Consider the following 22,277-nt stretch of genomic DNA (forward strand, 5'->3'; position numbering starts at 1 on the left):
TGAGAAGCAGATGGACAGGGGAAAGGCAGAATGAAGCAGCCCATGACACATTAATTAACAACTTTATAACTCCCTGTAGGGAGGGGCAATTCCTGGGAGAGGTTACCTTAGCAACAGGTTGGTGCAGGGGCAGGTTATCTTGATAGAGTGGAGAAGGGCTCAGAAGGTATATCAATCCCTCAGGGGGCAGTCCCCAACTTCCTGGACTCACTTACATTGGCCTTTTTGATCTGACCTGACTTGATTACCTATCTATACTGACTTCCTGTCTAATTCTGGCTTCATTGACAGCTTTGCATCTTGAAAACACAGTTGAATAATGAGACAGGACAAGTAAATGCAAAACATAAAGTCTAATGGATACTGAATCAAACAAAGATTTTTTAAAGGACACTATTAGGATAATTGGAGAGATTTGAATGTGGACTATACATTAGATAATGTTATTATATCAACATTAAATACACTTAATGTGATATTGTTTTGTAGTTTTAAAGGAGAATGTCTTTTTATGAGATTGATGCTGCAGAATTTGAGGGAAACATTTCATGGTATCTATGACTTAATATCAAATGTTTCAAGTAAAGATTTATAAGCACAAACAGAGATAGGGAATGAGGGGAAAAAGATAAATGTTGCAACATATTAACAATTGATAAACCTAGGTGTTTGGAAGAGGGAAAAGAGAGCTCTCAGTCTGCATTATAGCCCTTAGGCAAGGAGATGTATAGGATGTCAATGTTTTTTATCCTCTGCACTATTGATATTTAGGGCAGGGTGATTCTTTGTGTTGAGGCTGATCTGTACATTGTGGGATATTTAGTAGCATCCCTAATCTCTACTCACTGCAGGCCATTCCTCCCTGCTAGTAGTGACAGCCAAGAACATCTGCAGATGTCAAAAGATCACTGGGGGGCAGAATTGCCCCTGCAGAGAACCATTGGTGTGGGTAAATAGTACAGTGATGTTTGTTAGACTCATATTTCAACTTTTCTATATGATTAAAATTTCTCCAAATAAGAAGCGTAAACAGGCCAGGTATGGTAGTGTGCTCCTATAATCCCAGCAACTCGGAAAGCTGAGGCAGGAGGATTACAAGGTCAAGGCCTGCCTCAGTGACTTAGTGAGACTCTATCTCAAAAAATAATTTTTAAATAGCTGAGATGTAGCTTAATATTAAAGAACCTGTGGATTCAGTCTCCAGCCTAGTATTTCCAGGGAAAAAAATGAAAAAGGGGAAACAAGGAATCATGGTCAGGACAATAAGCTTATCCTCAGGGAAGAGTCACATCCTACTTAAGCTAGAGAAATGAAAGCAACTTTACATCAAGGAAACTAATGAAGGCTTAAAAATCTAACATCATTTAGGTTTAGACTTACACACTGATTTTGTTTTGGAACCTTCAAATTTCTATTTTATCTTTTCAAAAACTCCTAGGATGATGAGGCAACAAGTTCCTGTTGAGCACAGTGCTGGCTTTGAAAACCTGGACCTGCCTGTTCATTGTCATATGACTCCTTTTGGAGGATGCCCCCAAATGAGAGCTATTCATTCATTCACTTGTTCAAAGGGTACTGTTATTAAACAGTCTGCAGGTACTAAATGCTGTACTCAACGTTGATGTAAACAGTAGTAGTGGTTTTGAATCCACTTATTTCAAAGTACAGACTTGGTGGTCATTGTCAAACTCAAAGGAGAGGGTTGGAAACCTAGGAGTCATGAGAGTTCCCATGTCTGTCTGTACATTTTCACCATGCAGAGACATATATCCACCCAACCATTTGTTAACAGCAAGTAATGTTCTAGGGCTATGTTGTAATTCCAGGTATTTAGGTTACCCTTCCAAAAACAATGACAAAAAATTATTTCTGTGCAATTTTGTGTTCCTTGGTTAAACCAAACTTAACAGGACAATTTATGTGTCAGCTCAGTATATCTACCAGGCATATAAAGATAAGACTTGTTCTTGTCCTTAATGAAATACCAATTGGCTGGAGGATATAATAGATAAGTAATTACTACTTCAATGTGGTAAGGCTAATGAGAAGAGTTCAAGTTGCAATGAATATATTCAGAAATAAATGTTTATTAAGCATTGACTAAGTGCATCAAGTGGGGATGTTTCTCTTAATGCTATGATGTCTCCAGAAGCTTATAATCTTGAAAGACTTGAATACACACAGTTATTAGAAATTATACAAAGTAGATGTTTCCAGAAAGGTGCATACAATAGTTGCCCATGACTATAAGAAAGCAAGGTACTAATTGTGGAGTATTCGGAAGCTACTTTATGCAGGTGATAGTTTTTGATAAGAGTGTAGGAAGATGGGTCAATTTTGAAGTGATGGAGAAGTATGGGGAATTGGTGTGGATGAGGAGAATGTTTTAGCCAAAGGAAATAACGTGAACTGAGGTATGGAGTTAGGAACATAGAAAATGTGTGTCCAGAGAATGATGTCAGGTGAGATTGTTTTAAAGCAGCAGAATATTGTTATATAAAATTAGAACAATACTAATCTAGAAAAGAAGGTCTCGGTGATTGTGTTTATTTTCTGCATCAGGGGTTTTGGTGTTCTATGTTTTGTTTTGTTCACTGATACATGTCAAGCACCTAGAACAGCATGTGGCACAAACTAGACAATGTTTGTTACATGTGTGTAAATAATAACGATAGCAACCAAATTTGATCACCCAATTTGGGGAGTCCTTACAAAAATCCAACAAGGTGGTTAGTATTGTCCCTAATACTCAGAGAAGAAAACTGATGTTTTGATGAGAAAAGGGAACCTACATAAATTTATATGGATGTTAATTAGTAGAGCCAATGTTCAAATGCAGTACTATCTGAATCAAGATTTCATGGTTTGGCCTTATTTCTTCTCCCTGATTCATCCCTTGCTTTTGCACAAATAGTAGAAAACTGGGTATCTCTCTATTTCTCCTTCCTCCTCCTCCTCCTCCTCCTCCTCCCCCTTCCTCCTTCTCCTCTTCCTCTTTCCACTTTCCCCTCTCCTTCCCCTTCCCCTTCCCCTTCCCCTTCTCCTTCTCCTCCTTCTCCTTGTAGTGGGAACTGAATCCAGACCTTTGCACATTCTAGCCAAGTCTTCTTACTACTGAGCTATATCCCAAGCCCCTATATCTTCCTTTTTAAAATATAATTAGCATATCTTCAGAATCTTTCCATATCATTACATAAAGAAATCCCTTTCTTATTTTACAGCTGCATTGCATTCTATTGTTTGCTTTTATAATACTTTATTTAATCCCTCCTATACTAATGAATACCTAGGTTAAAGGACAAACTCCTAAATAGAGGATAGTCAAGATGCAATAAATGGCAATGCACATTTCCATACAGGCACACCAAAACTGTGTGTTTTCAAAGTTCCACTACTTCTCTATAATTTCTCCAGTGATTCCACTAAGAATCCACAGGGAGTCATAGCCCTTTCCTAGTTTCTATTGTTTAAAAGAAATTATAGTGATAAAAATAATGCATGCTCATTATAGGAAATAATATATGAAAAAGCAGACAATTTTTAAAACACCACAATCTTATAACCCAGTGATAGCCACTATAGACCCATCCTCCCAGACCATTTTTCTCTATGTATAGGTTTTTGGTTTGTTTGCAAAGTTAATCATATTGTGCACACTGTTTTAATAAAAACTTTGTTCATTTAACAATGCATCCTGTGACTGTTTTCATCTACAACTTTGATTTAATGACCAAATGGTATTCTATTGTTGAATGAGTTGTCAACAACCCTCCTTGCTGAGCCGTTGTGAGTAAAAAGAAATAACCCATGAAACTACCTAAAATAGTCCTGCCTAACAGCAGTTATTAACGAATGGCATTGTCCCCACGCCCATGCTTTTACCCACCTGAAAGCAGAAGGCTACAATTTTAATGCCTGAGATTCTGTGCCAGTACCTTCATGTACCTTGATTTCATTTATTGTTTCAATTTACATTTGAGCATCAGTTATGTACCTGGCATTACTCTGAGTAACAGCATGGAAAAATGAAGAAGACATGGTCACTGCCTCCTCAGGGTGTGTGCCCAGGTCATGTTAGCCACTTGGAATTGTTTGTTTATTTGGGAGGCACAACTATGAACTCATGAGCAGGTGCAACAGCAGTCAAGCAAATGGAGATCAAGACCTGATCTGTCAACTGTTCCCACATTTAGTTCTTTGAGCAATAAAACCTGGCTGTTCTGTTCTCCTCAACAATACAGGGCCAATTATAATTGTCTTTCCAAGTATACAGAGTTGAAGAATTCAAAGAGCTAAAAGATACAAATGCATTTTGAAAAAATGTAATTTAAGTCAGAGCTATATCTGACTTTAAGGGCAACCCCTGTGTGTGATGTTTGGGTAGCCTAGATACATGACCTCAGATCTTCAGGACATCTGTCATCTGTCATAGGATCATACACAAAATGAGGCTTAAATTTATATGTACAAACTTTGAGGAGGATAACCAGTTAACCCAGAATTACTTCTAGTAATTCTCCCTGATTCCTAACTAGGAAACATAACTAATTCAACAGGCTGTGAGAGGGTTGTGTTGAAACTCACAGATGTATCATCACAAAATTAGTTTTATTGTGTAGGTTGATAAATCATATAATGAAGCAGATGAAAATAAACCAAAAAGATGTTTAAATTTGATTGTTAAAATATACATTCAGGGGTAGTTTGTAACTCAGTGGTTGCACATTTGCTTAGTATGAGCAAATCCCTGGGTCCAATCCCCAGTACGTGTGTGTGTGTGTATACTTACGCACACACACATATATATACATATATATATGCACACACACACATACATACATATATACACACACATACTTACATATATGTGTGTGTGTGTATATATATATATATATAGAGATAGATAGATAAGTATATCTACTACACAGATTCACACACACACACACACACACTTAAATATCATTTACCATAGTTAAATTCTTGACTCATAATACATCTCTGTTTGACTAAGTGATTTTGTAATTAATATATTTCTGTCTGCTTTAATAAGCTTGACATTGGTATTTAAAGTAGTTTTTAACTGTTTGCTTCTCCCTTTTCTGTATTTGCCTGTCCTGAAATCTTTAATATGGTTGGTGGGATTATTCTTCTGTCTGTATGGCTTTGAAGTTTTATTTACCCTATTGGCATAGCTTTCTTCACATGCACCTATACCCGAAACCTGCTAATAAAGGTGGTGGTATGGACAGTTGTTACCTCTCATATAAGGAAAAAAATATTTTGACTACCATTGCTGAAGTCTAACTTAAAGAATAAAGTTATGTTCTGAGATATAAGAGAATGAAACTTAATTCAGAACATTTCTTTGAGTGGTCAGCATGATTGACTAGAACCTGGTAAATAAATTCCTTACTGATTCTAGAGACAAGAAACTTTATAGAACAGGGCTCCCAGAACATCATGTCAAGGACCCCTCTCTAACTACAATGGGGCATACCAAGCTAGACACAAAAAGAACATGATTTTCAGAAAAACTTGGAACTTTTAAAATTCACCTAGAAACATTGACTGTGGCTCATTTTCCTCACTCCCTCTTTACTTCCTTTACTTTAATCCACATTGCAGTCAACCCAGGAGATATCTAGAACACCATCAGTTTGCAAATGCAAAATACTATTTGAATATACCTTTAGGTATCTTTAGGGTTTCAGGGCCTGTGACCCTACCACCATTTAGAGCAAAATAAATGAGAAAATGATTTTCATTTTGTAACACTATACAATCAAGGGTCATTCTGAAAATAATCTCTTTGAGTCCAACAAAATAAGAATGATCAAATTCTGGGTCATGTTTTAATTTGTTGGATTTGTATAGTGTCATTCAATGTCAAGGATGAATAATTGAGTATATGTAGCTTTGGTTTTTCTCATATCTGAAATGAACATGATAATTCACTTCCCCACACTGAGTCTCAAAGAATACAACTTGATTCTGGTTACTGGTTCCAAAATATTATGAAGTATCTAAGAAAGCCTGTATGTTGGTGTTATACTTAATTGCTACACGGTATGAGAATTATGAAGTTTGGAGTAGGAAGCTCCAGGGTTCAGTCTGGACATTTTTCTAGCAGGAGCCTTGCCTAGGCTGTAGGGCTCTTGCCTCTTCCACACATTTCTGTGTCTAATACAATCTATGGAAAGCACAGTGTCTGGTAAAGGATCTAGTCTCCCTTCCAAGTAGATTGCTGCCCCTATTGTGTAAGTTATATATTCTCTCTGATTCTTAGCTTCTTCATATTTAAAACAGAAACAATAATGCTTTAGAAGGTACTTGTTGCATTCTGAGGCAGGCCTGTGGGTATCAAAAGAAAGTGTGGATGTAGAAATGCTGGTTAAACGATTAGGTCAAACGCAAATGTTACTCTCATTACTATTACAACTACTTTTTATATACCATTTGATGAGACTGTTATAAATAAGCCAAGCTTTGTACTTTAGGGCTTTGAATATCTCATTTGTCTTATAGCATCACTGTGATCTGGATATTGTTATTTCCACTTTATACATAAAACCAAAATGCAGAAAGACCAAGCTATTAAGTGACAGAGCTGGGATTTTAACTCATTCTTTCTGATATAAAGACACATGGTGCTTACCATAATTAGGATGTAAGTGGAAACATTGAGAATGCTTTTGTCCTTGTTTTCAAGTAATATTTTTTGAGCCCCTACTCTGCCAAATACAGGGCTAAAGTTTGTATAGTCATAACCTTACTTTCTCATAAAAAGCTGTGTGAGCAAAGCAGGGTATAATCCAACTTGGCACTATTACCATTTTGGCTGGATCATTTTTTTTGTGTGTGCATGGAACTGTCCCATGCAATGTAGGATGTTTAGCAGCATTCCTGGCCTCTACCCACTAAACCCCAGAAGCACACATTTCCATTCCTCCACTTGAGACCACTAAAAATATCTCCAGACATTGCTAAGTGTTCTTTGAGGGCAAAGGCACCCCAAATGGAAATGTTGAGTTAGAATAACTCCACTTGATAGGTGATGAAAATAAAGTATGGAGTTTAGAGTAATTTGCCCAGGGTCACAAATATAGTAAGTGGCAAAATTTGAATCTGAGTCAGGAATGTAGAAGTTGATCTCACATTCTTCTCCCCTACAGCATCCATTTTTCTTTTTAATTAATTAATTAATTCTAATTAGGTATATATGACAGCAGAATGCATTTTGATTCATTGTACATAATTGCATCACAACTTTTCACTTCTCTAGTTGTACATGATATAGAGTCGCACCATATATGCAGTCATACATGTACCTAGGGTAATGATGTCCATCTCATTCCTCCATCCTTTTGGTCCCCATACTCCCTTCTAACCCATCCCTCCCCTTTGCTCCATCAAAGTTCCTCAATTTTTCCCACTCCCCACCATTATGCATCAGCATCCAGTTATCAGAGAGAACATTCCACCTTTGGTTTTTGGGAATTGCCTTACTTAACTTAGCATGATATTCTCCAACTCCATCCATTTACCTGCAAGTGCCATAATTTTATTCTCTTTTAATGCTGAGTAATATTCCATTGTGTATATATACCACAGTTTCTTTATCCATTCATCTATTGAAGGGTATCTAGGTTGCTTCCACAGTTTAGCTACTATGAATTAAGCTGCTATGAACATTGATGTGGCTGCATTACTATAGTATGCTGATTTTATGTCCTTTGAGTTTAGACTGAAGAGTGGAATAGCTGGTCAAATGGTGGTTCCATTCCAAGTTTTCTAAGGAATCTCCATACTTCTTTCCAGATTGATTGCACCAATTTGCAGTCCCACCAGCAATGTATGAGTGTGCCTTTCCCCCCACATCCTCACTAACATTTATTGTTGTCTGTATTCTTGATATCTGCCATTCTGACTGGCATGAGATGAAATCTTACAGTAGTTTTGATTTGCATTTCTCTAATTGCTAGATATGTTGAACATTTTTTCATATATTTGTTTATAGAATGTATATCTTCTTCTGACAAGTGTCTATTCAGCTCCTTTGCCCATTTATTGATTGGGTTGTTTGTTTTCTGGGTGTTGAGTTTTTTGTGTTCTTTATATATATTTGAGATCAGTGCTCTGTCTAATGTATGTAAGGCAAAAATTTACTCCCAAAATGTAGGCTTTCTCTTCACCTCATTGATTGTTTCTTTTGCTGTGTAGAAGCCTTTTAGTTTGAGTTCATCCCATTTATTAGTTCTTGATTTTATTTCTTGCACTTTAGGAAACTTATTAAGGAAGTCGGGGCCTAATCCAACGTGATGATGATTGGGCCTACTTTTTCCTCTATTAGGTGCAGGGTCTCTGGAATAATTCCTAGGTCCTTGATCCACTTTGAGTTTAGTTTTGTGCATGGTGAGAGATAGGGGTTTATTTTCATTTTGCTGCATATGGAATTCTAGTTCTCCCAGTACCATTTGTTGAAGAAGCTATCTTTTCTCCAATGCATGTTTTTGGCACCTTTGTCTAGTATGAGATAACTGTATTTATGTGGGTTTATATCTGTGTCTTCTATTCTGTACCATTGGTCTACAGGTCTATTTTGGCAGCATCACTTTTTCAGATACTGAGTTACTTCTAAGGAAAGTCAGATCACTGTAGAGGCCTGCAGGCATTTCCAAAAGCCTGTTTTCTCCTATGGCAGATTTGCCATTAAGATTTGGTGCAGGACTTAGGGGTAGGCATAGAGGAGGAAATCATGGAGCACTTCCACCAATGATCTCAACACAAATACTTCTGCAACTGTGCCTGTAGGTTCATAGCTGCTCTCATTTCATATAAAGTAGGAAGATCTATCTTGTCCAGGATGGTTTTAGCCTGTTGCAAACAATAGATGAGTGAAGCACAAAGTTGCAAACCAGTTCAGTCAGTTGTTATGAGTTTCTGGAGTGATTTAAATAGCTCTGACAATGTAGGTCGCTATTTTTAAGGCTGAGCTAAGTGTTCAAAAGTGGTTCACACAGCCATGATCTCAGATAGAAGTTGCAGAACATCACAATTGCAAGGACTCTCAAAGCCTTGCCCGAGAAAAGTGGAAAATGACCCTCTGTACTCTGGATCACAGACTTGGGATTCCTGGTTTTTTGTTTAAAAAAAAAACAAAAAACAAAAAACAAAAACTTCCTGATATTCCTTCTGCCTTGAGACGGGCTGAACTCATCAACTTCTAGCCTTATGAGAAGGTGTGACTGCTTGGTTCAGCCCCTTCTAGACCTTGCCAGACTGGAAAAGCATAGATGAATGAGCCTTTCACCTTCTTTCTATTCTGAGGATGGATTACAGTCAACTATATTTGCACAACACCCCCCCAGTATTATATTTTTTAATTTGTAGGTAGATATTTATTTATCAAAGACTTTCAAGCGTATATGTCTGGGAATCGTACAAAATTCTTTAAAAACTCGCTTAATATTCTTCCAATGATATGAGTCCTATTATCACCATTTGACAGAGGAGTATCTGGTTCTGAGGAGGTTAGAGAGGTTAAATAAAGTGCTTAATATCATGGAAAATAGATGGCAGAGCCTCAGTTAAAGGGAAGCTGGTTCTAATCCAGTGGTTCTAAAACTCCAGTGGGCATCAGTTTTGCACAAATAGTATATGTGGCATGCTTTAAAAATGTTGCTTATGGAGAACTCAAATTGGAGACTGAGTGTCCTGTATTTATTGTTTTACATTTAGCAGCCCTAGGCTGGAAGACCACCTTGCAAATGTTCTCAGTGGGGCCAACCTGCATACCGTCCTCAGTAACACAGCTGAAAAGAACAGCCAGGGTATTACTTATGAGAGTGTTCGGGCTCCACAGAGGTGTTCACGAGGAATCTTGAGGCTGGCAGGTTCTTAGACAAGAAAAGTAAGGCCTCATTCAAAGAGGGAAACTTTTACAGTGGCTCAGCTCAAGAATTCAGAATGGGCTCCCTAAGAAATGGACAGGAAATAAAAAGGCAAGTATCTCACACTGGCATGTAGGTTTGGCATTATTGCCAAAAATGAAGAGCTTTTAGAATAGTGTCATCATAACAGTTTCTGGGCTATCCTAAGGAATTGAGTATCATTTCCATATCTGAAGGGGTGCTAAAGCAAAGCAACCAAGAGCTTTGCTTTTACATGTGTTGGCCTCACTGCTACTCTGCAAGGGACCACTCTTAACCCATTAATTCTATATAGGATTAATATTCTGGGTAGAAAATGTTGTTCAGCAGTGATGGGATGGGGACATTTGAGAATATTAAAGAGTTTGGGGCAACACCAGAGGTGAGAGCAGGAAAAGGAAGTCCCTGAAGCATCTCCCCAGTAAGCAGGGAGGAAACCACTGGATTTCCAAGGCTGGATATTGTTGATGGCTAGACTTCCAGTAATCATACTTCATAGAAGCAGGAGCCAGATCCCTTCACAATTATGGCCTATATCCTTGAATTTTCTTAAGACATTATGGATAGATACTTTTAAAGGATGTTATTTTTGTTGTACTTGCACTTTTAATTTGCTAAATTCTACTAAGCATTTTCAGACCTATACATTTCATTTTGACACATTGACAGGCAGATATATGTTCTTTTATTGATCTTAATATTCAAATCATTTGTTTTTTATCACCTGATGCCTCTTGGCCTAGACTAAGCTCAATTAGTATTTATGTGGTTTTCCAGCATTAGCATTTCATTTGGTGATTTTTTAAAAAAGAAAGCTTTACTTGAAAACATCTTGCTGAACTGTTGCTTGCCCCTTCCTGAACATACTGTACAGGACAGAATGTCATGTATAGTAAAATGGGTTTCCTCCAGTTCTTTATTATAATGCTATATTTTATATGGAAGTTATATTAGGAAGCCTTGTGTTTCCTTCAGTAATTAAGATTTCAGGGAGGAAAAAATGGTTGAAGGAAAAGAAAGACAGTTTATTGTTTTTAATAAGTTAGCCCTCTATGAGGAAGATTACCTTTCTAATACAATACATAATTTAAGAATCCAGAATAAATTATTGTATTCTCTGCACAGGCCTCCTCCTTTCACTCCTAACAACAGTCTTTGTGCCACTTCTAATGGTACTCTTGCTTTTGGAAAAAGTTTTTAATAACAGAACAGACTGTATTCATGCCTCTAAGAACTTGTTTCCTTGGCACCATCTTAGAAAGCATTCTAAATATGATCTCTGCAGTTGTGGAGAAAGTGGTGTGGGGGGTGGGTGTGTGTGTGTGTGTGTGTTTGTAGTACCTCAGGGTGACAAACTCATGTGTTCTCTCACTGCAGGAAAGCAGCACATTAAAAAAAAACACCCTAGGAAATTGCCACTGCTGACTTTTACGCAAGTAAAAAAACCAAAAGCAGTAGCCATGTTTTTCTTTTAATATCAACAGACAAGAAATAAGCCTATGGTGGCATTCTAAATTTACAGACCTGTATCAAATTGGTGAACACTTTATGAAGGATGTAGCAAAACTGAAATGAAGTTAAAACAAAAGCAGTGGAGTTGGTTGAAATTATGCAAAATACTTCCTCTGCAGAAAACTTACAGGAAACAGACTTATGTTTCTGAAGAAATTTGGGGTTATGGCCAGATGGGTATATGAGAGGGCCAAGTGGGTTGAGGGAAGGAGTTGCCCAGTATTCTATTGACTTAATGTCTCCCTCGTCACAAAAGGGTTAAGAATCCTGGTTTAGGTAGTTGCCACAGGCTGCATGAAAGCAAATACATTACATTTTGCAAGTTGTACCTCGTGCAAGAGGGCCGAACCAAGGAGGCAGGTGACAACTGCAGTCCATCCTCAGGCCAGTGGCACTTGCTCTACTTTTATCTAATCAGAGGGGTTCTTCTTTCTCATTGTAAAGTGCTCTTGAGCAGCTATTGAGACACTGATTGTGAGTCCAGGAAAATGTCATCACTGCCTTCTCTCTGCCTGCTTTAGTTATATCATTCTGGGATTTGGAACCATGAGAGGATGTTAGAGGCTATACAGTGAATAACTTCTCCACAGCCTAAAGGACAAAGTGATGAGGGATGTTGATCAATCCTAAAATGGAATTGATTACTTCCTTCCAAAAGCATGGTGAAGCTCTGAAGTAGTGTTGGACAATTATTGGAAGACAAGAATTTCTCAGGTCCTGGGTTGAAGAAGCCAGGCTATGATTCAATGATGTTCTAGAAACTGGCTTTAGGATTCTAGTTATGGACTGTGGCTCTGCAGTGCTACCCATCATAACTGCTTGTCATAAGGAATTACTTCTCCCCTTCTCTTACTCTTGGTAAAAAACAGATTTAAAGGAAATTCTCTTTAATGACACTTTCATTTTACTGATGAGTCAAATTAAGGTTGTGCACTGGGGAATTTGTGAAGAATGATGTGTGGATTTTGGTTGTAATTTAAAATTGTGAGTTTGTCTAATGTTTATGAATAACTCATTTAGCCTGGAGTGTGGTTAGCATGAGTCTGTATTTTGGTCATAGGAATCCAAGAAACTGAGGCTTGGAGATTGTTTTTGTTTGTTTTGTTTTGTTGTTTAAGAGCCCAAAATTTATTTTCATGTGTATTTATATAATATTGTCAAATCTAATTATGGGACCAAATATTCCTCATGTTTGGTTTCAGGGATGCTTAATGTGCTGGAAGTTGCAGAACTTTTGTTCAAAATTGGCTTGTATGTCTTCAAACACTTAAACTTTCTGGCCCATTTATTGTTTCCTTATCTCTAAAATGTATAAATGTGCTTATGCTTCACAGAGCCCCTGTGGAAACTGAAATACCACATAGAAAATGCCTAGCATGGTACATGACATAAAAATATTCTTTATAATTATCCAATTAATCAATTGAGGAAATATCCCTCAATTTAGAGGAGTAAATCAGGTATTCTTCTGCAATTTGTCTCAAAAGATATATTTATGAGTCAGTTGTGATAATCCTTTTTTTCTTTTGCAGCCACAGGACGAAGTCTTCAGGCTGGCCACCTCCCTCAGGAACCTGGGGCTTGAACCAGGTGCCACCCTATGGATGGGAGATGATGACAAACCGAGATGGGCGAGACTACTTCATCAAGTAGGTGTAAAAGTTGGCATGATGAATGAAATCCTTGGCTAATGGACTTCTCTTGTTTTGATTTGCACAGGAGAATGAATATACTTCAAGTAGGGACTGAGGCATTTGATCTTCTATACATTCTGTATCTTGTGGCATTGGGTTGCTTTGCTCTTGGGCAAACTGCGTCTTAGAGGAACAATTCATTATGTAGTGTAGTAATTCTGGCTCAGGGAAACAGTGTCCATTATTAAACATTAAGTCAGTATATTCATTGTCTAAAAGTAATAACTTAATTTTGACATGAAATAGTGTCATTTTGAATGTTTTCTAGAAATGGTCAAGAGAAGAATGCTACTGTAATATCTGGAACTAGAAAAAACAGCAAAAGGACTATGTGCATTACATGTACTTTTGTAAATTTCTCACCCTAATATTGGCTTAGATTTGGGATTTTTTGTAGCATTTTAAAAACTGTTAAGTGAATATATACATATGAATATATATAATGTGATTTACAATTGTAGCCACTGAAGATTTATAATTTAGTGGTAATAAGTACACCCACAATGTTGTGCAATTAATTCGCACTGTCCATTTCCAGAACTCATCATCCCAAACAGAAATTTGGTATCCACTAAACAATAACTATCCATTTCTCCCTCTTCCTATTTCTGGTATCTTCTATTCTGATTTCTATATTTGAGTTTACTTATTCTTGGTTACTCATATAAGTGAAATCATACAATATCTGTCCTTTTGTGTTTGTTTTATTTCATTTTGAATAATGTTTTCACATCTTACCAATGTTGTAGCATGTGTCAAAATCACTCCTTTTTAAGGCTGAATCATATCCCATTATAGAGATAGGTCACATTTTTGTTTACTCATTTATATACTGAAAGACATTTAGGTTGTTTCTACTTGTTGGCTGTTGGAGGTAGTGATATAATGCCATTGATGCACAAGTATTTGTTTGGCAGTCTGAGAGCATAGCTCAGTGGTACAGTATGTGCTTAGCATGTGCAAGACTCTGGGCTCCATCCTCAACAACAACAACAACAACAACACTCCACACACAACAGTTAGGACCCTGCTTTCAATTGTTTTCAGTATATAACTAGGAGTAGAATTTATGGGTCAAATGAAATCACAGGTCAATATTAAATTCTATGTTTAAATTTTGAAGGAACCACCAAACTGTTTCTCACAGTGTCTGAAGTGCTCTTTTTTCCCCAGTTTTATGAGAAGAGCATTTATATTGCATTTCTCAAAACGGCAAGGGTTCAACCTGCTGTTTTCTCCAACCTAAGTGAAATATTCCTAATTACAAGAAATTAGTGAAACAGATTTAAAATCAGGAAGCATAGTGGGCTCAAGCCCAATTGTAATTGAGCAGAGATTGGAGGCCAAGGGGGAAAATATCTGTCTCCATCACAGGCTGCATTCTTTTGTTGCAGCCAAGCTGACTGTGGACTGATTAACAAACACAGGATCACCTTGAAGTGGGGGGTCATTTTTGTAAAAATTTCTGTCCAGATTGTTTTGGGGGGATTTGGTCTTTTGCATTCCCTACCCTAGCTACAAGTGAGGATTGTTGGAACAATAGCCAGACAAAAATACATGTGAGTGTGGTGAACAGCTTCATAGTCTCTATAGCCCAAATTTCTCCCCTTTCCCAGAATTCCTGCAGAGCAAGTTGCTGAGGGACTTTCCTACAGGATCCATCCCAGGAAAACCCAAGTTGCCCTTGAACATGACCCATTCTGGGAGGCATAAGAGAAATGGCCTTCTGGCTCTTCAAGTCTTTTCTACAATGGAAATGGCAGTTGGAGCAGAATTGACTAGAAAATTCAAAGACTGGTAGAAAGTCCAATAGTTTGGCTTATACTCCACATTTTGGATTGTTAATTTCTTACAGTTTGCCCAAGCCCCTTCTGCTGCTATTAAGACAACATTTTGATATCATGTTGTACCATCTATTTTATAATATGACTGTGAATTCATACAATTGGCTCAGTTAAGATGACCTATATTCTTTCACACAAATCAATAAAAAATTTTGCCAAGGAAATGTAATTTTTAAGACATGTATTATAAATTTATGTCTCAGACTTCTTTGATTAACATGAATTTCTCTTTTTGCTTGTTTAAAGTTGGGTTCCTGTACATCCCAGGCCATTAGATCAATAGGTAAAAACATAAACTGAGACCAATTGACTAGAGGTTATGGGAACCCTAGCTAGCTCTATTTTCATTAGCATCACTGACATTTTTAAACAACATGCCAGGTAGCAATATAACATTGATACTGGCCCAATGCCAGCTGTTTAACATATAAAAACAAATCAGCAACATGAAAAACATGAATTGATTACTAAATGACAAGTTTTAACACCAAAGTCACCAATGTCATTTTTTCCAAATCTGTGTAGTTTCTTTTTACTTGAAAAGTAAGTTTCTATACTCATCTCAGAAAGTTTTAAGGTATAAAGGATAGTACTTCCTTGGAAAGTGTTTGTTCATTTTTTATTACTAATGAGTTTTATAAATAATGAGAATCATTCATGTTTTCCTTACCTACTGTGTAATGTCCATTATAAAGAGATACTCTAATTATCAGAGTTTCTGGGTTGTCCAGGGTTGTAATATACGGTATTTCTCTACTCATTAGTTTTAGAAGTTAAAAATAAAATTTGAAAATTAAATCTATGGTTAGTAATCAGAACCTTTGCATTTAATTTTTTACTCTTTTACATGTTATTTTTGAAAGAAATTAGATGTTTTAATATTGTCTTGGGATGTAGATGATACCTACATTAGACAATTATTTTGATGAAGGTACAACTATTTCTGAGTAGCTGAAAAGGCTATGGGAAGACTCAGGCTTCATGTGTTCAAAGTTACAGTCTAATAGCTAAATAATAAGATTATCCCATCATCATGAGTCTTTCTGAACATGGCCCAGAATAGTTGAAATATGTTAAAATTTTATCTGTCCCTTTTCATCCCCAATTATTTAGAGTAGGTCTAGGTAACCTGTTTTCTTTTAAGGAGTTACTGATCCATAGGGTTTTTTTAAAGTAAGGATATAAACATACATGTTGTTTTACATTTGTATAATGTTGTATAATTTACAGACTAGTGGTTTTCAACCTTGGCTGAATATTGGAATATACCTAGGAGCAGTAAAACAGCTTGATCCTTTAGTGTGAGGTAGAGCCTGTGAAAGTCTCAGAACTTCACCCAGGTGATTCCAATGAAGAGTTATGATTGCTGCTCTGAAGCACTTCTCTTCATGCAAGCTCATTTATTTGTCTTCAATGCAAGAATGGTTATCCCCATTTTCCAGATGATAAAACTGAGACTCTGGCTAATTCCCAGAGTGACACGTGTGCACAATCACAATCCACTGCTTGTCCAACTTCACTAGATTCCTCATTAAGAAAGGACAACTTGTTGGTATGCTTAGAGAAATATGAACTAGAGATTTTTAATGCTTTTATTAGTGCATTATAGTTATATATGCATGGAATTTAATTTGCTCCATTTCAGTCCCCAGGGCCTCCTCTCTCCCTTCCTTCCTCCCTCCCCATGTTCCTCTTCCTCTACTTGAAGTAGAGTTGTTTGTTGTTGTTGTTCTAAGGAACAGAGAATATTGTTTAAGACACATGATAGATAAAAAATACAAGTTTCTCCGTTCTTATTATTAACAGTTAAGAGATAGAGTAGGGGGAAAGGAGGAAGACAGGTGGGAAGAGAGAAACTACAAGGAAAGGAAAGAGTCTCAGGAAAGGGTATCCTGATGAGAAATGGTTAAGAGAGGTAGAGATGGTTGGAAAGAGAAATGAAGGGAAACAAAATGAGAAACTCTGGGATGATGATAATAACAGCATCAGTAAACAGTAAATGTAGAAGGAAATGGGAATAGATAGAACTACAGATATAAATATGGATATAGATATAGATGTATACATACATATAGATATAGAATATAGACACTGACATAGATATTGATATAGATGTGTATAGATACACAGATATAGTTGTAGATATAAATGGATTTAGAATATAGATATAAATGATATAGATAAGTGAGCATATAACCAAGTTAACCCAGAAGAGTTCTGGTTTGTGAGTACTGTTCTGAAGTTATTTATTGATAGTACTTCCTCTTGCTCTCAAAGGGTTCTGGTTTGGATAAAACAAGATAACTCAATTTATATACCACACTGCCAAAGTTACAAAAATTATTACAAGGCATAAGATTTCATTTAATCTTGACAATTTTCCTATGAGGTACTTAAGACACATAGAGGACTCTTCCTTGGTAGAAAATATTGTGATTCACAGGAATTAAGATATCTATATCTTATTTATTCAGTCCAGTGTTTTGACCCACATCTTTATACTCCAAGGGCTCGGTTCTTTTTTTTCTGTTATGGAATTGAATCCCCCTGTTTTCCATAACTTTGACTCCCACCACTAGTTACTCATCCCAGTTAATGTGCACTCAGCTCAACTCACCTCCACCTGTACCCACTCAGAATTCTCCATTCAGAATTCTTAGATCTGTACCGGATCAGCCTAGTTGTCTGGTCTTATGCTTCCTTTAGATGCTCTTCTTAGCCATACTCAGCATTTATTGAGTGCCACTAAATACTGAAGATAGCAAGATAGGTAAGACAGGTTCCTAGTTTTAAGGAACTTAGAGTGCAGTAGAAGTGATAAGTACAATAATAGACTATGTTTTGGATACAGTGGAGGCCTCCAACAAAAATTAATTCAATATGTTTAGAAAGGAGGGCAGGAATGAAGGCCATTGCCATGGACTCAACACTGCAGAGAGGTCAAACATCATTCTTAACTGACCAATGTCTATTTTAACCTCTTTAGAAATATAAAATATACCAGGCACAATAGTGCAGTAATCCCAGTAACTCAGGAAGCTGAGACAGGAGGATCACAAATCCGAGGCCAGTCTCAGCAACCTAGTAAGACACAATAAAAAATAAGAGTAGCTCAGCAGTAGAGCTCCCCTAGGTTCAATCTCCAGTAATGAAAAAAAAAAGAAGAAGAAAAAGACAGAAATACAGAATATTGTTTAAATTTTCAATTTTTAATTTAATGGAGTCAGAACATGTTTGTTTGTGTGGGTTGGAGTGCAAAACTCGGTATTCATAAATCTGAAACTTTGGGGTTTTGTATACAGAAGGAAAGAATTAAAGCCTAAGCAAAATAAGTATTAAAATGCTAGCCAGATGAGGATGGGGCATTGGGGAGGTATACTCATACAATTTTTGTGGGACTTTGAATTGGTGCAGCCACTCTGGAAAGCGGTATGGAGATTACTCAGAACACTTGGAATGGAACCCCCATTTGACCCAGTTATCCTACTCCTCGACATATGCCCAAAGGACTTAAAATCAGTATACTATAGTGATGTGACCACATCGATGTTCATAGCAGCTCAATTCACAATAGCTAAGCTATGGAACCAACCTAGGTTCCCTTGAATAGATGAGTGGATAAAGAAACTGTGATACATACACACAATGGAATATTACTGATCCATAAAAAAGAATGAAATTATGGAATTTGCCAGTAAATAGATGGAACTGCAGACTATCATGCTAAATGAAATAAGCTAATTCCAATAAACCAAAGGCCGAATGTTTTCTCCAATAAGTGGATACTAACACACAATGTGGGTTGGAAAGTGGAGGTTCACCAGATTGGACAGGGGTGAATGGGGGGGATGGGAATGGGAAGGACAGTAGAATGAATCACACATAACTTTCCTATGTTCATATATGAATACATGATCAATATAACTCCACATCATGTACAACCACAAGAAGGGGAAATTATACTCCAAGTGTGTGTGATATATCAAAATACATTCTACTATCATTTATAACTAAAAAGAAAAAATAAAAATATTTTTTAAAAAAAATTCTAGCCAGAAAGATGGAGGATTATGATGAGCTAAGTTGGAATCTGTGGATAAAAATGTATGATAGGAGAGGAAACTAGTGGGTCATATCCAAACCACATGATTTTTCAAGTACAAATTTTAGAGAGATTTATTTTCCTGGCCTTCTGGCTTTCTAGCCAACTTCACCCTGTATATGTAAAAATTATCCCTGCATGTGTATTTGACAAGACATGCCATTCTATTGTTCTATCAGCAATTCCCATGGTGGGCAATTAAACTGAGCTACTATCTCCTTAATGCACAAGAATTCAATTTCAAAACCTGCATAGTAGAGATGGTAATGAGATGTGGAAACTTCTACTTTGTTCTCCAGTATGGACTTGGCCAAACTTTGAAGTAGTTTAGCCATTCCCATCAGCTGGTCTATTCTTTGATCAATGTGAAATTTATTTTTGGTTCATCTTTCTCCAGAAGAGAATAATCTGAATAATACACATAGTTTGTGCACTCTGCTCACCCCCCCATACACACACACACTTCTTATCAACCACAGCAGAAGATGGTCAAGTGAAGGAGATAGGATGTCACTGTAGAAATTAGAGAAGCCTTACCTCATCCTTCCATGTGAGCCCCAAGTATTCCCACTATAAACTTCACTTAGTCTAATTCAGATGTCCCAAAGGGGTAAAAAGTAATTTACTATCTTCAAACATTATGTGGCAGTTCTGGGTATATTCTTAAAGTTATTTTTTCCTTGATTTTTATTCCAAGATTTTATAAGACTCTTAGGATTATTTTGTGGATTAGTGTCTTTTTCTACTACTCTTTGATGAATTCCCTTAAACTATTTTTTCTCTTACTCTAAAAATAAAAAAAAATCAAGAAGAGTTAAGTTGTAAAGTAGATGTGGATATTGTGCTTGCATTCCTGTGGTATTTTTTAATTGGAAGCAGATGTCAATTTCCTACTTTATCAAGCCCACACTTTGAATACACATCCAACAAAGGACAAATGGATTTGAGAGATTACACAAGTTGTTACCCTTTGTTTCTGGTAACAAAATCCTGGAGGTCTCTGTGGAAATTAAAAGTTGTACCCATGAAGGAAATAAGACAGATCTATTTGTAGGTTGCTCTGTTTTTTGTTTTTTGTTTTTTTAATTTTAAATATCCAAAGAGTTAAGATCTAGCTTTGTTAGAGAAGGGGCAGTTTGCTTCATTTTTCGTGATTCTGATAAAGAATTCTTAAATAAATTATATTGTTTCCAAGTGCATACAATAAATTATGCATGAAAAATGAAGGGTCATCTCATTGCAAGAGCAAATTTTCAACAAGTTTCTTAGGATTTCAAGCATCCAGTCCAGGGGAGGAAGGTATATTATAATTTTGGAATGGGGAAAACAAAGTAAACATGATAATATCATTACACAAAATGAAAGGTAATTATGTCAGTTAATGCAGATGCTCCCCAAGCTGAACATTAGAAGCTGTTTATTCCCTTCATTGGAGCAGATTTGTTTTGTTTTGAATCTGACAAAGCACCTATCTGCTGAGTTAATAATCACTGCTTCCAGCTGAAGGTTAAGTTTGCAGAGTTGATGGAAAGGCTTTTAACAGGAAGGCTCTGAAATGACACTGTCATTCCAGGTCTAACTTGGCATAGAGCACAAGGAGCTGTGCAGACTTCTCCCATATCACAGGCTATCATTTTCCCTGTGCATTTCTTTTTGAAACTTTGCTGCTTTACTTAATGTGGCCTTCACTCAAGGACAAATACCTAAAATGCCAGCTTATTTGTTGAACAGGTCAAAGAATCTGGTGGGGTTTTAATTATTTGAAATTCTTGGACCACTTAACTGCAACAGAGTTGGGACATGTACGTTTGGACCGAGCTGTGGGCAACAGATTAGCTCATGCCCTGAGTCACCTCTTTCTTCTCCTGTTATGTATGCAGCCACAGGGATGTACCTGAGGTGGGTCACAGAGTCCATTTGGAATCATAGGGGTGGCCAACCTGTGCAAGAAAGAAGCACCTGGAAGACCAGGTTTCCATCACAGCCTGTAATTGAAATACTAGCTTGGGGCTACCTGCCACCCTTGATTCTTTTGCATCACCTTTGAACCTCCTCTTTCTGGATTGAGCCAACCCTTGCAGAGAGCAATTTTGATGTCATTGCCTAAAGCTAGCAGAAATTCTAACCTGTGCCAAATGCCAAGTGGGATGAGTGGGTGTTGCTGGCAGACCAATTGGCTGAACTTAAGAGGGTACAGAATCACTTTTGTGACAGGTGTCTTTCCATTATTGTCTGTCCTCCTGCTTAAAAGGAGAAGGTGAGCAACTGAAAAAAGAGGGCTGGACAGAAGTACTTTTCTGTGGTCCATTAAAGAGTAGGAAAGAGTAATTCCTGCCAAGCCCTATCCTATAGCATCTCTTAAAACTTGAATAAAGCCTCATTACTAATGGCCAATTTCTGGCAAAAAAAAAAAAGTTCCCCTTCAATTGCAAGGATGATAAGAGGTGGTAGTACTTTTCATGCCAGTGGACACTCAGCTCATTCTGAGTCAAAAGTACCCATGTCAGGCAGTTGCATAAGACCATGCCATTTAGCTCCTCCAAGAACACAGGATTGGCAATAGCAGTTGACACTGAAACTCTCAAAGAAGGCTGTTAGGTACTAAAGAACAGTGCTGAGCATACACAAATGGCTACATAATTTTCCTGACCACTACCAAATGAGAATGCAGACCCCTTGTTCAAAATCAAGATAAAAGTACTCGTAAAGGTACGAAAATGTGAAAGTTTTCCTTTTTTCTGTGGTCTATCAACATGTAATACAGTGCTTTATTTGCTAGTTAATGTCATTCTAAATAAAAGTTGAAAATGTCAATTATTAATATGAATTTTACTGATGATCATCCTTTCATTGTGCAATGCAGGCTATAGATACAAGTGTAAGAGCACTGTAACTAATTCAGAGCTCTTGCATGTGTATGCTTTCATTCTTCCCAGAATTGAAGAAATGGTGCACAAAACTAACTCATCTGTTTTGATTATACTTGATACAAGCACATTCTATGAACATTCCCTCCCTTTGGCTTACTGATGAGTAAAGAAGAAATGAAAGGAAAAGCAATTCTGGGCTGCCTTGTCTTGTCCTCTCCTTCTTTATAGTCGGTTTCAGTGTGCATGATTAGCCAATACAAACAGGTACATGAGTAAGAAGGGATATGACAGGATTCCTTGGTCATTCATGCTTCTTATAAGGCCAC

The 22,277-nt window shown here is 37.0% G+C and overlaps 1 protein-coding gene across 5 annotated transcripts in view; it reads left to right on the forward strand.

The window, feature by feature from the left end:
• Positions 1–22,277, forward strand: part of Frmpd4 (FERM and PDZ domain containing 4) — a 779,038-nt gene that overhangs the window by 575,895 nt on the left and 180,866 nt on the right. For all 5 annotated transcript variants that reach the window (XM_048796404.1, XM_048796402.1, XM_048796403.1 and 2 more), the window contains one exon: positions 12,974–13,090. In XM_048796404.1, the coding sequence (XP_048652361.1) occupies positions 12,974–13,090 (117 nt within the window). The remainder of the gene's footprint in view (positions 1–12,973; positions 13,091–22,277) is intronic.

The sequence above is a fragment of the Marmota marmota genome, unplaced genomic scaffold (genome assembly GCF_001458135.2).
Source record: "Marmota marmota marmota unplaced genomic scaffold, marMar, whole genome shotgun sequence".
In the NCBI taxonomy this organism is placed as follows: domain Eukaryota; kingdom Metazoa; phylum Chordata; class Mammalia; order Rodentia; family Sciuridae; genus Marmota; species Marmota marmota.